The sequence below is a fragment of the Archocentrus centrarchus genome, chromosome 18, assembly GCF_007364275.1.
Source record: "Archocentrus centrarchus isolate MPI-CPG fArcCen1 chromosome 18, fArcCen1, whole genome shotgun sequence".
In the NCBI taxonomy this organism is placed as follows: Eukaryota; Metazoa; Chordata; class Actinopteri; order Cichliformes; family Cichlidae; genus Archocentrus; species Archocentrus centrarchus.
The window spans coordinates 506164-519251 of record NC_044363.1 but is presented as its reverse complement, the minus strand read 5'-3'; the positions used below and the strand labels follow the sequence as shown (position 1 = coordinate 519251).

The window sequence follows — 13088 nt, the reverse complement described above, 5'->3', positions numbered from 1 at the left end:
GTTTTTTATTTGTTTATATGCGATGGAGTAATTTTTGATGAAACACAAATGTAAATATTTAATTATGAACAAAAGCAATAATTAAAGTTTTTTATCTTAAATCTGCTTAATTAAAAGATAAACACAAAGAATTGTTTACTAAATTCAATAAACTCTAAGCAGATTTTTTGAATGAATATGTTAAGAATGAAGTGATCACTAATTTTCATGTCTTATTATAAACCACAATGTTTAAATATCTACATCCACTAACAACAATTTTAACTTTGTCTGACATAATATTTGGGGTTTTCTTTTTATTAAACCAAAATTAAATTGCTGTATCTGGGATGAGTTGTTTTCTCTACACCAGAAGTCTCACCGGATGGAAAACATCTCTTTGAGACTTTTCTCTGCCTGCACTTTTGTGATATTGTTCCATCTCACAGGAATGTCAGCAGGCTGTGTGTTACATTCTTTAGCAAAGCTCCTGTTGTATTTTGTCATCACATATTTCCAGTAGTCTGATGCCTCGAGGCTTGCATCTGGAGGAATTATCCAGTTTGGATAAATTTTCCTGTAATTCTTATAAGGGTACCATTTATAGTTTGTATCACTGCAGCGAAAATGCTGGTCACTCATCACGAGAGAAGAGCATATCTCAGTCCCCAGTTTTTGTGTAGATGAAGATCTTAATCCTCCCAGACTCCGAGGTCGATGCATTGAAGCAAAGTGCTCAGTATGGCGGCCTCCTCCTGCGTCACAGGGAGCTTTGCAGAACGGACACTGTTTGCCACAACCAATCAATCTGTTGAAAAGCTCATTCTGGGGCTGCACGTGGAGATGATGTAGTTTCCTTTCAAAGTCCAGTATTTGAAACTCTTTTCTAAGATCTTCTGCCATCTCATCCACAGACACTGTGAGCCAGTGAGCAAACTGTTGCTTGTCAGCATTGTTCAAGATCATGAAAACACCAAGAGCATCCTGGGAAATAACCAGTTTATCACCAAGTTCTCTGCAAATATCTTCAACATATATCTTCAAGTTTTTATTCTTTCCTGTTTTGGCCTTATTGATGGCAGTATCTATGCTTATGATACATGACAGGAGATGTTGGTCCTCAAACTTAAATGCTGTTGACACAGTTGAGAAGTGTTCCTTCATTTTTATGAGTATCCAGGTCTTTACATACTTCTCATATGAGCAAATATAGCTCACATAGTTTTCAAGATCATCCTTTGAAAGCAAATCCAGTAAAACTGAATACTGTTAAGGACATTCGTGTGCTGAACTGCTCACATGTCAGCATTTCATCAATGATATTAAGACCCAGGGAACGATTGATAAAGTCTTCAACAGCAGGCTTCAAGCATTGGTTGGTGAATTCTTCTGCCTTCTTCTGACACTGGTCTTGTTCATAGAAGATATTTTTGAAATCATCACAAAATCCTTCCTTGGTTTTCATCAGACATGTGTACGGATCATTTTCTTGGATGAAATCTTCGTGCATTTTCTGAAACTCTCTGGCTGCAAATCCACAGATGTGCTGTTTTAGAGAAACTTCAAACTCAATCTTTGTCTTAACATCTCCATTGTTCTGTAGCTTCTCATCAATGATGTGTAGGATTTCCTGGATGTAAGTGTCACAGTAATTCTTTTGTCTTTTCACTTTTTCACTCAAAAACAGAGAGCAGGCATCTATGATGCTGTCAGCCAGATTTTGTGTAGCCATTGTGTGACCTTGAGTGTTTAACCACTTGCTCATTGTGCGTAAAATTTTACCATGGAACCCTTCAGCTGTATATTTGAAAGGTTCTTTTCCACAATCTTGCAGACTTTTTTGACTTAATAGTTCACATGCACGACTCCCTCTGTGTGACAGATTTGTTCTCAGGCAGTGAGAGATGCTGGTGAAGACATTTGTGGTCTTATGTTCAAAAAAAATAAGTTTCTCCAGTGTTTCACTCCACATCTTATCAAACTCTTTGTTCAGCTCTGTGTCTGTCATCTGGACTTTTTTCTTTCTACATTTTTCTATCAACACAGAAACTGCTTTTTCAGTCTCTTTTGTGTGATTCTTCTTGATTTTTTCAAGTTCTTTCATTCCCTCTCTGATTTCTGCTGCTGCTGTGAGCTGATTATAAACAGATCTCTCCATTTCTTTCCAAACAATTTTTGCGCTGTTTGAGAATTCTTCTTTGTATGCTTCAACCAGATACACATGACCCTCTGTTTGCTTGAAGAACTCTGTCAGATTTTTTAGAAGTTTTGTCTCCCATGTAGACAGCTTTATGGAGGCTTCACTTTTCAAAGATCTGAGAAATTCTCTCATGTCAAAAGATTCAGATTTTACAGCAGCTGTACCAAAATTGGAAATTCTTGTTTCTGCATTTGTTACCCAGGTGTGCATTTCTTTTTTGAATTCCCACTCCCATTTGTTGAATTCCGTGCAGAGCCTCATGTATGCATAGCTACTAGACTGTTTCTGAAGCTGAAGATGAAGTTTTCGTGCTTTACTGCATTCCACAGACTCTTCAACCACTCTTTAAACTCCAAGATCTCATTAGCTGATGACTCACAGTTTCTTAGTAGTTGGATGATGTTTTTCTTGAGCTCATATACACCCTCACTGTATCCTGCACTGACTGGTGCCATTGGTGGGTTTCCATTCCAGAGTCCAGGAATGTACCAGTTCCCAGTGTCTGGACTGTACTCCATCACATCAGTGAAGCTCTTGTTCTCCTCTTTCTTTTCCATTTTGGCTGCTGCCTGGGTCATCTCATTTAACTGTTCCAGGAGCAGTTTCCTGTCTCGTGAGTTCTTCTCATGGGCTGAAACATCCGACACATTCTGGTGAACAAACTGACACTTAGGCTTTTTTCCCACCTCCTTCATCCTGAGAAAAGCATGAACAACTATTTGTAGGATGTCCTTCATTTCAGTTGAATTCTCCATTGCAACATTGACAATGATGACATCACTCAGACCAACAACAAGTGTAGCGAGCTCATTGTCATGTTCATAGCTGTTATCCAGCTGTGAAAGTTCTGGTGACTTTAAGCCCTCAGTGTCAATGATCACCATGAAGTCACAGTCTAGGACTTTTTTGATGTCTTCACTGATTTTGATGAATGACATGAAGGCCCCGCGAGTACCTCGACCACTGCTGACTGCAAACTGCACTCCAAACATGGTGTTAAGGAGAGTGGACTTTCCTGTGCTCTGAACTCCAAGAACTGTGACCACCAGTATCTTTCTGTTTGGAGACACCAAGTCACTGAGCTGAGAGAGAACATCACTCACCCATCTGAGAGGGATGTTGGATGCATCTCCATCTACAAGCTCAAGGGGAAATCCATCGAGCAACAACTCTGCACACAGTTTGGGCAGATGTTGCAACTGTTGACGTGATGGGTGTGTTTGTGGAAGGGACAGTGAGGCTTCATAGATCTGACCCATTTCACGGAAGAAGTGTTCAGTCCCCAGAGAGCTGTTGGAAAGTTGTTTGTCAATTTCTTTGATCTCCTCTTTGTTCTCCGAGTTCTTGCATTTTTCTTTATATTTCTCCCGAAGTTCAGACAGTTTTATGCGAGACAGGTTATCAAGGTTCATTCGCATCCATTTCAGGAAATAAAACCTTTCTGTTCCTGGGCTTGATATCGCATTGATGAAGCATGTCATAGCTGGTGACACCTCATAAGAGTTTTGCTTTTTACGCAGTTCTTTTTTCTGTACCTGAAGTTCACTTTTGTAGTCTTCAACATTTTCAGATCCAACTTTTCGAAGCCGAAATTCTTCCTTCTCTAAGCAGGTCAGTTGTTTCCATATTTGGCCTTGCCTTGGCAGCTGATCTTCTTTGTATTTAAGGATGTCTTGAATTTCTGCAATGATGGCTTCTGCATTTTTCTTTGCACTCTGGCACTCTGGAGAGTCTTCATCAACCAGGATTCCCAGTTCATGGGCAATGTCCACCATCTGCTCTATTTTCATCTTCCTCTTTGAGTTCTCAACTACATCTCTGACTCTTTTTCTCAAAGTTTTTACAAAGTCTGCTTCATTTTTCTGTTTCCTCCTAATAATTATGATGCTGTTTTTAGTCAAGCCCAACTTAGTTGTGACTTTTTCTAAAGCATCTTCACTGAAGCGCTTGCTGTAATAGTTACCAACCAAGAAGATCTGTGCCTTGTGGTGGTGGTTGATAAGTAGACTGCAGTCAGAGTCCAGATAGTCAAAGAACACAAAAACTGCTGCAGATGTCTGACACAAAAAGAAATATTGTGTTTCAAAGGAAGCAACGTCTCCATGAAGGTTAGCTACAGCCACTGGCTGACTGAAGATATCAATGTTTGTGTTTCCACAAGGTAGATACCAAGAAATTTCAGTCAGTCCATTGGATATTCTTCTTGGACTGTCACCACACTCCATGTTGTGATGCACAAAGGTGTCATGGTACTGCTGAGAGTTGCTCAGAAGTTTATTGAGAATCTCTGACTTGGACAAGGAGCATTCACCCAGTCTGACAAAGGAGATCATTGGAAGTTCAGAGAGAACAATTCTGTCCTCAATGAAGCCCTTGGATTCTGACAGAAAGTGAGGTCTGTACTTTTTAACAATGTTTCTCACGGCCCACAGCATGAGTGTGCACTGTTTTGTGTCACAATTGGGAAGCAGCAGAGGAACAGAGAACTGACACATGGACATTTTTAGTGCCATTTCCTGCTGTAGAAAACCATCAGAACACAGAAAAAGAGCAGTGATTATGTCAAGAGGGTTTAGCATGTCATCTGTTTCACTGTCACTATCAAAATCAAACTCTGTACTTTCTGATTCATCATCACACTTTGGCTCACAACCTGATGTGTATGTCAAATTTCTTGCTGTTACATTAAACATGATCAATTTCCTAAGAAAATACCATGGAAAGTCTGATTTACACTTGGCAGGTTCATCAGTAATGGCCATCTTGTTTATTTCAAGTATTTTGCAGAGTGAAAGCTTCTCTCTGTAGTACTGTGCCAAGGCCAGATCCTCCAGGAAGCTCTCCAGGTGTGTCTCTGTGGATAGAAAGAATTTTATTTTTAAGAAATTGTAGGTATTTTTTAAAGGCAATTCTAAATCACTGATCCAAAGTAATGATCTTGTTCATGCAAGAACCAAAAAATATCTTCTTCTGGTCTTTTGGGGCCTCCATGGCTGAATAGCTTTCACACAGTATGCCATCAATAGTGTATGACAGGTTAAGGTAGTGATGGGCAAAGCGGGGCTTTGTGAAACACTGAAGCATTCAAAGCATTTCTGCCGGAATTGTATCAAGGCTTCGAAACATTCTGAAACCCATCTCCACAGCGTCACCTGCTGGACAATTTGGTTATCATCACATCTTGATAATGCTGTTCAATGAAACAGTGACACGGACAAGCCCCGCACAAGTCCAAACAAAGCTACTGATTATACCAAACTATCAATAATTATGATCAACACATGTTTTGGAGAAACAAGGAGACTGTTAAAGACAACAAGCTGTGACTGTAGTGAAGAGAGGGCTTCAGCAAACACTGTTTTCTTTGTTAACAGGCCATTTTTGTTGCTTAGTATTCAGTGGAATAAACCAATTTATAAAATAAAATATACTGAGAAAGGATGCTTTGTTCATTGTCATAACCACACAGCTGTCTTTGTGTTCAGTAAGCTTTATTTTTTTTTGCCAGCTTTGCCCCAGCCTTGGAAAAAAAAAAAGAAAAAAAAGTTTTCATTGGTTAATCTGACCAAACACTCATTTTCACATCTTCACCTTTCTAAATCTGAGGAAACACGCCATCCTGGGCTAAGCAACCTCCAAACCATGACGCTTTCCTTCACTTTATGTGTCACCTGTACTACTGTAAATGTCACTTCGTGTCATGACTGTGATGTTTTATTCAGTCTGACGCTTTGAACCTGCAGCATTTCTCCTGTGGTTTATGAGATATTTACATCAGAGGCCTCAGTGGAAATAAAAAAAATTAATTTGTCATGAGAATTGTTAAGACATTACAAAGCAGTATTAGGGCCACATTGAGAAAAAACTAATAGACCCTTTTACAGCCTACGTCATCAAAGGATGCATGGGCATTTTGGCAACGGAAGTGAACTGCTACTCCATTCAAATCAATAAGAACAAGGAGACTGCGCAGAGTTTAAAAGTGATTTAAAAGTGATATCAGCATCAAAATGTCTGCTGTTGCGTGTTTGGCTGTCAGAATTTCTACTCTACCAAAAGTGGACTGAAGTTGTACCGAATCCCCCGGGATCACAGCTGTTTGAGTGAAAACGGAGGCTGTGATTGCAAGCCATCAAATGTACTGATAACATTTGGACTGAGGACACGATCAGAAGCGCTCACGTTTGAAGTGCCCATTTTATATCAGGTAAAGTTATTTATCTACTCTGGTATCTAAAGTAAACAGCATTAGCTGGTAGGCTATTTGGCTTTTAAACTGTAGTGTGGCTGGCTATTTACAGGTGAGGCATTGCTGGACCCAGAGTCCTCATTTTTAAATTAATATTTAATCGCACTATCGATTCCAGTATGCAGTGCCAGTCAAAAGTATGAGCAGACTCACATATGAATGGTTGAGCGTGTCTCATTGTGACTTGAACAGTATATATTTTTTTCACTGTAAATCAATAATATCTGCTGACGGAAAACTCTTAGCAAGCTACAAAAGCAATTTGACGAAGTACTCAAGCTGCCATGCGGGTACAATTTGCTGAGGACGTAGTAGTCTCTGACTTGTTTACAATGGCCTGAGCCTCATACACAACGGTCCTGTTTCCTTTTCTTTGACTTGGAAGAACTTCTGCCTTCAAGACACAAAACTCAGTCTGTGTCATGATATTTGGTGTTCGGTACATGGCCGCAAACAACATAATTGTAAGCATACAGTGGCTTGTATGTGCAGCAACTTCTCTCTATAGGCTGGGTTTCGCCACCAAATACACGTATATATCCGCCCACGGATACTGGGCCACTTGCTAACGTACCACAGGGATCTGAGTCAGTTGCCGGTGGTCAAAATTAATTTTTGCAGGTAGTTTTCATGATCTTTCGTTGATAATCCCTTCTGGTAGATTGAAACGCTATTGACCTCCGCCGTATTTCCGTTTCCAAAATGCGCGTGCATCACTACCTACGTCATCATTGTTTACAAACAGTAAAAGGGTCTATAATCAGAATCAGAATCTGAAGGTTTTATTGCCATATGGGTGAACAGGTTCACAGCATTAGGAAATTGCTGCGGTACTTCTTGCTTACATAAAAACAAATAAGTATAAAAACTATAAGACAATATTACAAATATACAAATTACAAATATACAGAGATATTAGAAAACTATAACTATAACACAATATTACAAAATATACAGTGCAGAGAATAATTAAAAGATAAAAGAATGTAAACTATAGTCCAGTAATATCTACATGACAGTGCAGTGATCAGTGCAAACAGACAGATGCATGGTAGTTCCCAGGAAGCGAAATTAGTCCACTGTGGTGATGGGGGTGCCAGTCAGGATGATAGAGGGAAGAGGGGCTGTGTGCTTCCTAAAGTCCACTATAATCTCCCCAGTCTTCTGGGCGTTCAGCAATCGTGCATTTTGAGAATAAAGTCAAAATTTTGGGAAAAAAAATCTAAATATGGAGATTAAAGTTGTTGTTTCAAGTCAAACAACTGCCACATCACGTTTGCTATACCTTCTCCAAAATGTCTTGTGTTATGAGTTAGTGAAACTATACTTTAGAATCAGTTTTAGTAACAAGGAAATGATTTCTCTTTTAGTACATAAACACAACGCAGTGATAAGTATGAGGACGTTAAAGAGATGGTGCAGAAAGCTGCATCTGCTCAGAAGGAAAAAAAAACACACACTGGCAATGGACAGAAGCAAGGATATGTAGGAATATTTTTTACTACTTTCACTTATCATCTATATTTTCCCTACTGCAAGCAGAGGCCCATTCAATATTTTGTACGGTGTACTGGCTGGGCCCTTTCCCACTGGCAGTAGCCGCCTATTCATTGCGTCATATACTAGGCGGGACTTTCCCTGCCCACAGCAGTGGGACATCCATCATTGTGTGAGGGCCACTCTTCCACTGCTAGGAGGGACTCATCCATTATCTCAATACTTTACTCTGCTTTCCCCATGGCTAATTACCGGCATTGCTCCCATGGGCCTCTGATGAGTCATTGTTACTTTCATTTATCATCACATATGGGAATATATCTACATTTATTATTCACCTATGTTATTTGTACTGTCACTATTTTTACTTTTATTACTTATGCTGAGACTATTTTATATTCTGTATGGCTGTCATACTGGTGCATGGAGTCATTATTCTCATGTTTTAGGTAGGTGGCTGTAGCTCAGTAGGTAGAGCAGGTCACCTACTGATCGGAAGGTCAGTGGTTTGAGTCCTGGCTACTCCGGGCTACATGCCAATGTGTCCTTGGGCAAGATACTTAACCCCAAGTTGCTCTCCGACTGTCCCGTCAGAGTATGAATGTGTGTGAATGTTAGCTAATTAAAAGCACTTAGCTTAGTAAACATGGAAGTGCTTGTATGAATGGGAGTGCATGGGTGAATGTAAAATGTGTTGTATAAGCGCTTTGAGTGCTCATACTGAGTAGAAAAGCGCTATATAAGAGCTAGTCCATTTACCATGCACCACTTTTATGGCTTGTGTAAAGTAAGAGAAAGCCCACACACACCAATGTATAGAGTGCTTTATGTTCTCTGGGTCACTGGGTGAGACCTGTTATGATCTTGGGTGTGTGTTTGAATCTTTTGGGAAAGTTACCAGAATGAGCACTGTTCGCCTTGATACTTGTAACCTGATGTTGTATTTCAGCAGTGTTATCCAACAGGTGCGTTCCTAAAATGAAGTTCCGTAAGCCCCCACCCTCGTGCTCTTCTGGCCAGGAGGGGGTAGAGACTAAGTGGAGTGGTACTAACAATGTTATCCTAACAGATGTTTGAGTAGAAATGTTCATCATTTGTGATACCTGTCTGAACTGTCATAAACCAAAAGGTACCCCTGTGACGTGTGCGCCTTAAGCATGAGACTTTAGAGTGGGTGTAATATAGCCAAGACAGTTGGTTGGGATTCAAGTTTCATGGGCTGAGACTTTATGTAAATTAGGAGGGGTCAAAGGCAAGTGGGCAGTTATCATGGAGACAAAGAGATATCCACTCTTTGTCTCACCTCACCTCTCTGTGTGTGCTCTTCTCTTTCCTGTCCTCTCTTTTTTCCTGTTTCTGCATCTTTCTCTGTCTCTGTGTTTCCCTCTTCTCTTCTCTTCTTTCTTCTTCTCTGTTTGTGTGTGTATTTTAGTCTCAACTATGTTACTGTCTGTATCTTGGTTTTTGTCTGCATTCTGTGTAACTAATATGTCTAATAAACAGCCTGCACCGGAACCTGCTCGTCCCAGTGAGTTTTTGGATATTTTGGGCTTAATTGGGTTTGAATCTTCGGCCAAAAGGAACAAATGGAGACCCTAAGAAAATATCACAGACAGATATTGATGGTTGCACCTTCGTGTATTACAGAGGGGATATGCAGAATCACAACACACAATAAGAAAGCTGAAACATATTTATAAAATAACTTAATGACTTTAATGCTTTCCCTAGATCCACATTACATAAATCAAATTTGTCCCATATTGTTTAATGTTAGAATATCAAATTTAACAAAAACACTTATGTAGGTGCGATTGCTAGCTCTACATTCAACCCTCCTGCTTTATTTGGACTTGGGGTGGCCACCTTGGTGCCGAAGCGAGGTCCGCGCAATGCCAAACCATATGAAGGGACGCAGTACGAGCACTGTATGTACACAAAACACAGCAACAGCGGAGTGACTTTCTCCAAAAATTGTAACTTCACCAGAAAAAGTCACTAAATTTGTCACTAGTTGGTTTTTGGGAAAAAGGTCACTAGGGGGGTCTGAAAAGTGGCTAAATCTAGTGACAAAGCTGCTAAATTGGCAACACTGTAGGTTCATAAAAAGAACAAAAAAGGTAATCCTGGCGCCTTGGCTGCCTGGAAACAGCAGGAGTGAAGCATGCAAAAGCCTTGCTTAGCCACAGTCATGTGATGTGGGTGTTTTGAACCACATTTCGGCACAGTGTAAAAACGTCAGCATCAAGCATCCCTTCCGTAATTTAAGGTCATATTGCTTCCATATTGATCACTGGCAGTTTGTTTGAAAATCCGTAAAAACTGAATATGTAGAAACAGTTAAGTGCCTTTGTCAGCGTTAGACAGTGTTAACTCTTCCTGGAAGTGTGTGAATTACATGAAATATATTTGCATACTTCACAATTTTTGCTGGTGTTATCTAGTATGTTTAATTTTGTCTCACTGGATTTTAGTTCAGCGTGTGTAAGAAGAGAAATCTAACGGGTTTTGTTCAATATTGAAATGTGTGTGAAGTTTTACCCTCAGCTTTACAGTGAGGATTTTAGCTGCTTACTTGCTGATGAACAGTGTCTTGCTTCCTCTGAGACAAATTAAAATGCTGATCCACAAGGCTAAAGTCAAATTCCAGTATGTTGTTCAGATGGTAAGTTCTGTGGAAACTGCTCCCTGTGCAAAATGCCTGTAGTTTTTTAAAGACCCTGCAGAGATGTTATCCACTGTTCTAGCATGAATGACATCAGTCAAATTCATCTATAAATTTAGTTTCTGTGTTGTCTTTTTGTCAAACTAATAAAATTCCAAATAAAAGTGTGAAGTGGTGAGACTGTAACCCTAACTCTACAAAAGCAAAGAAACTGTTCTTGTTTGGCTTTAATATTCTCTTATAGTGCAGTCATACTGAATAACAAATTAATGTAACTATAATTCATTTTAGCTGCTATTTTTTGCAAATGTCAGGCCCTCTTTGAATCCTCACTTCAATCAATCAATACTGCTCACATTGTTCCAGATTTGTGTTTGAGTCCCTATACAGTATCTGCACTTTGTAAAAGGAAAAGGAAACTGTGTGAGGAATTGCTTAATATTTTATATCATTATATTTCTTTTACTTGTGTTTGTAGGCATCTCAGCAGCCTGGCTTTCTCTGTTGTCCATTTCTTGAGGAGTCTGGAGAGACTTTTCTTACTCTGGTTTCATGTTGCTGAGAGGTGAGCTGTTCGTGTATTTTGTCTCATACACTGTTTCTCCCTCCATGCACAAGCAGGACAAGGACCTGTGGGAATTAGTAATGTTAATTATAATTTTAAAAATTATTTTACTTAAAACTGCTTACAGGGTACACATAATATGCATTTATACTAAAACTATCAATTGCATAAAGCTGACTGCTACCACGCACATCAGTCTCAACGTCTTCTTGCAGGTATCACATTGTGTTGATGGACAAAGCCATCCACGTCAAAGAGTGGGATAAGGTCCTTCTCACACTACCTATAAAATTTGGTTCCTGGAGCTAGGAGGTTTATCTCACTGAGCTTAGATCCAAGAAACTCAGCTACTTCCTTTGGCAGAGCCAAATCTCGCACTCAGTCATTTAACTCTGGCTGAGTGAATAACCAGGGGCTAGATGAGCTACTAGAAGATGGAACTTCAAAGTCTTCATCAATAGAATGTTGTGCATCTGGAGACACATCTGGAAAATATCATGTTCTCCCTCAACAACTAAACCAATTCAATTCAATTTTATTTATATAGCAAACAGTCGCCTCAAGGCACTTTATACTGTAAGGTAAAGAGCCTACAATAATACAGAAAAAAAAAAAAACACAAGTCAAAATGACCCCCTGTGAGCAAAACGAGGAAAAACTCCCTTTTAACAGGAAGAACCTTTGGCGCAGGCACAGGAAAGAATTTGCATCGTCACGCAGCTCCCCTCAGCTGTTCTCAACCAGAAATCCAGAAATATGTCTGGTGATCCCTTATTGATACGTAAAACCGTCTAATTGTATTACAATATTAATGCCGTTTAGGCTGACCCATCTGCCTCTCTCTGCTGCACTTGTGAAAACATTCCCATTATGCGACAGAATTCCTAAATATATCATAAATCAGTTGAAGATAGCATAATGTGCGCAACACAACGCAGGAATAACTCAGTAATTCGTTCATCTGTGAAAGAATGAAGGTTGATCCTGGTGAAATGAATCACGCTGAGCGTCCAAAGCTTGAAACTAATGGAAAATTAAAGTAAAACGTTTCTTTTCGCACGCTGTTCACACGCATACTGGGAAATCCATGACAAAACGAAAGAAAGAAAGAAACTCACCTTTGCAGAACAGGCCTGTTCTTGGAAAAAGATTTTTTTTCCCTCTTTATGCAGTAGGTTTTGCAAACTGTCCTGTAGATCAGTGGTCCCCAACCTTTTTTGAGCCGCGGACCGGTTTAGTGTTAGAAAATATTTCCACGGACCGGCTTTTAAGGTGTGGCAAATAAATACGTCAAAATAAATGATATGACCATAACCAAGTGTGATATTTTCTACGTATAATAATAAAAAACGTGAATCCACTTTGTATTCGTATGCAACTCTATCAGCAGCGTTCTCGTAACATCCCGCCGCAACATGAATAACAGGCTCTCTGCCCACAGCGCTCCCTGGTCAGCTGTTAGAGCCATGGTAAAACATGCCTTCAAAATAAGATACACCGCAAAAACAAATACAGTAGAAATCACCTCAGTCGGATTCAAATGGCCCAGTTTGGGGTCTATTATCGAATTTCGCTGCAATGGCTTCTGCTTCATCTATGAATTTGCTTCTGCAAATTTTATAATCTGAAATTTTACTCGTAAGTGCAAGTTTGTAGCTTACACTTGCCACGATTGTCCCCGGTGAAATGAACTGATATAAACACTAAAACAATTTCCAGGCGTTGTTAGTGTGTGTGTAGTTGTGCACGAACGAGCCGATGCATGGAAGTGGGCGGACAGGAGCTGAGGGGGGTTTTAGCGCTAAACTCATCCAGTTTATGCGATCACATTTAACTGGAAATTTATTACAATGGGACCAGATTTTTCATCCGAGGTAGGTGAATATCCGACGGATTTATGTGATGATTTTATTGGAATTAATGTTAGGAAAAA

The 13088-nt window shown here is 39.7% G+C and overlaps 1 protein-coding gene across 1 annotated transcript; it reads right to left on the bottom strand.

Moving 5' to 3' along the window:
- Positions 1-357: 357 nt before the first annotated feature.
- LOC115797455 (up-regulator of cell proliferation-like) lies at positions 358-12337 on the bottom strand. Its single transcript, XM_030754036.1, is given in 5 exon segments — positions 358-1248; positions 1250-2448; positions 2451-5033; positions 11057-11220; positions 12274-12337. Coding segments are annotated over 4 exon segments (4719 nt in total). The 5' UTR covers positions 11103-11220; positions 12274-12337.
- Between the last annotated feature and the right edge of the window lie 751 nt (positions 12338-13088).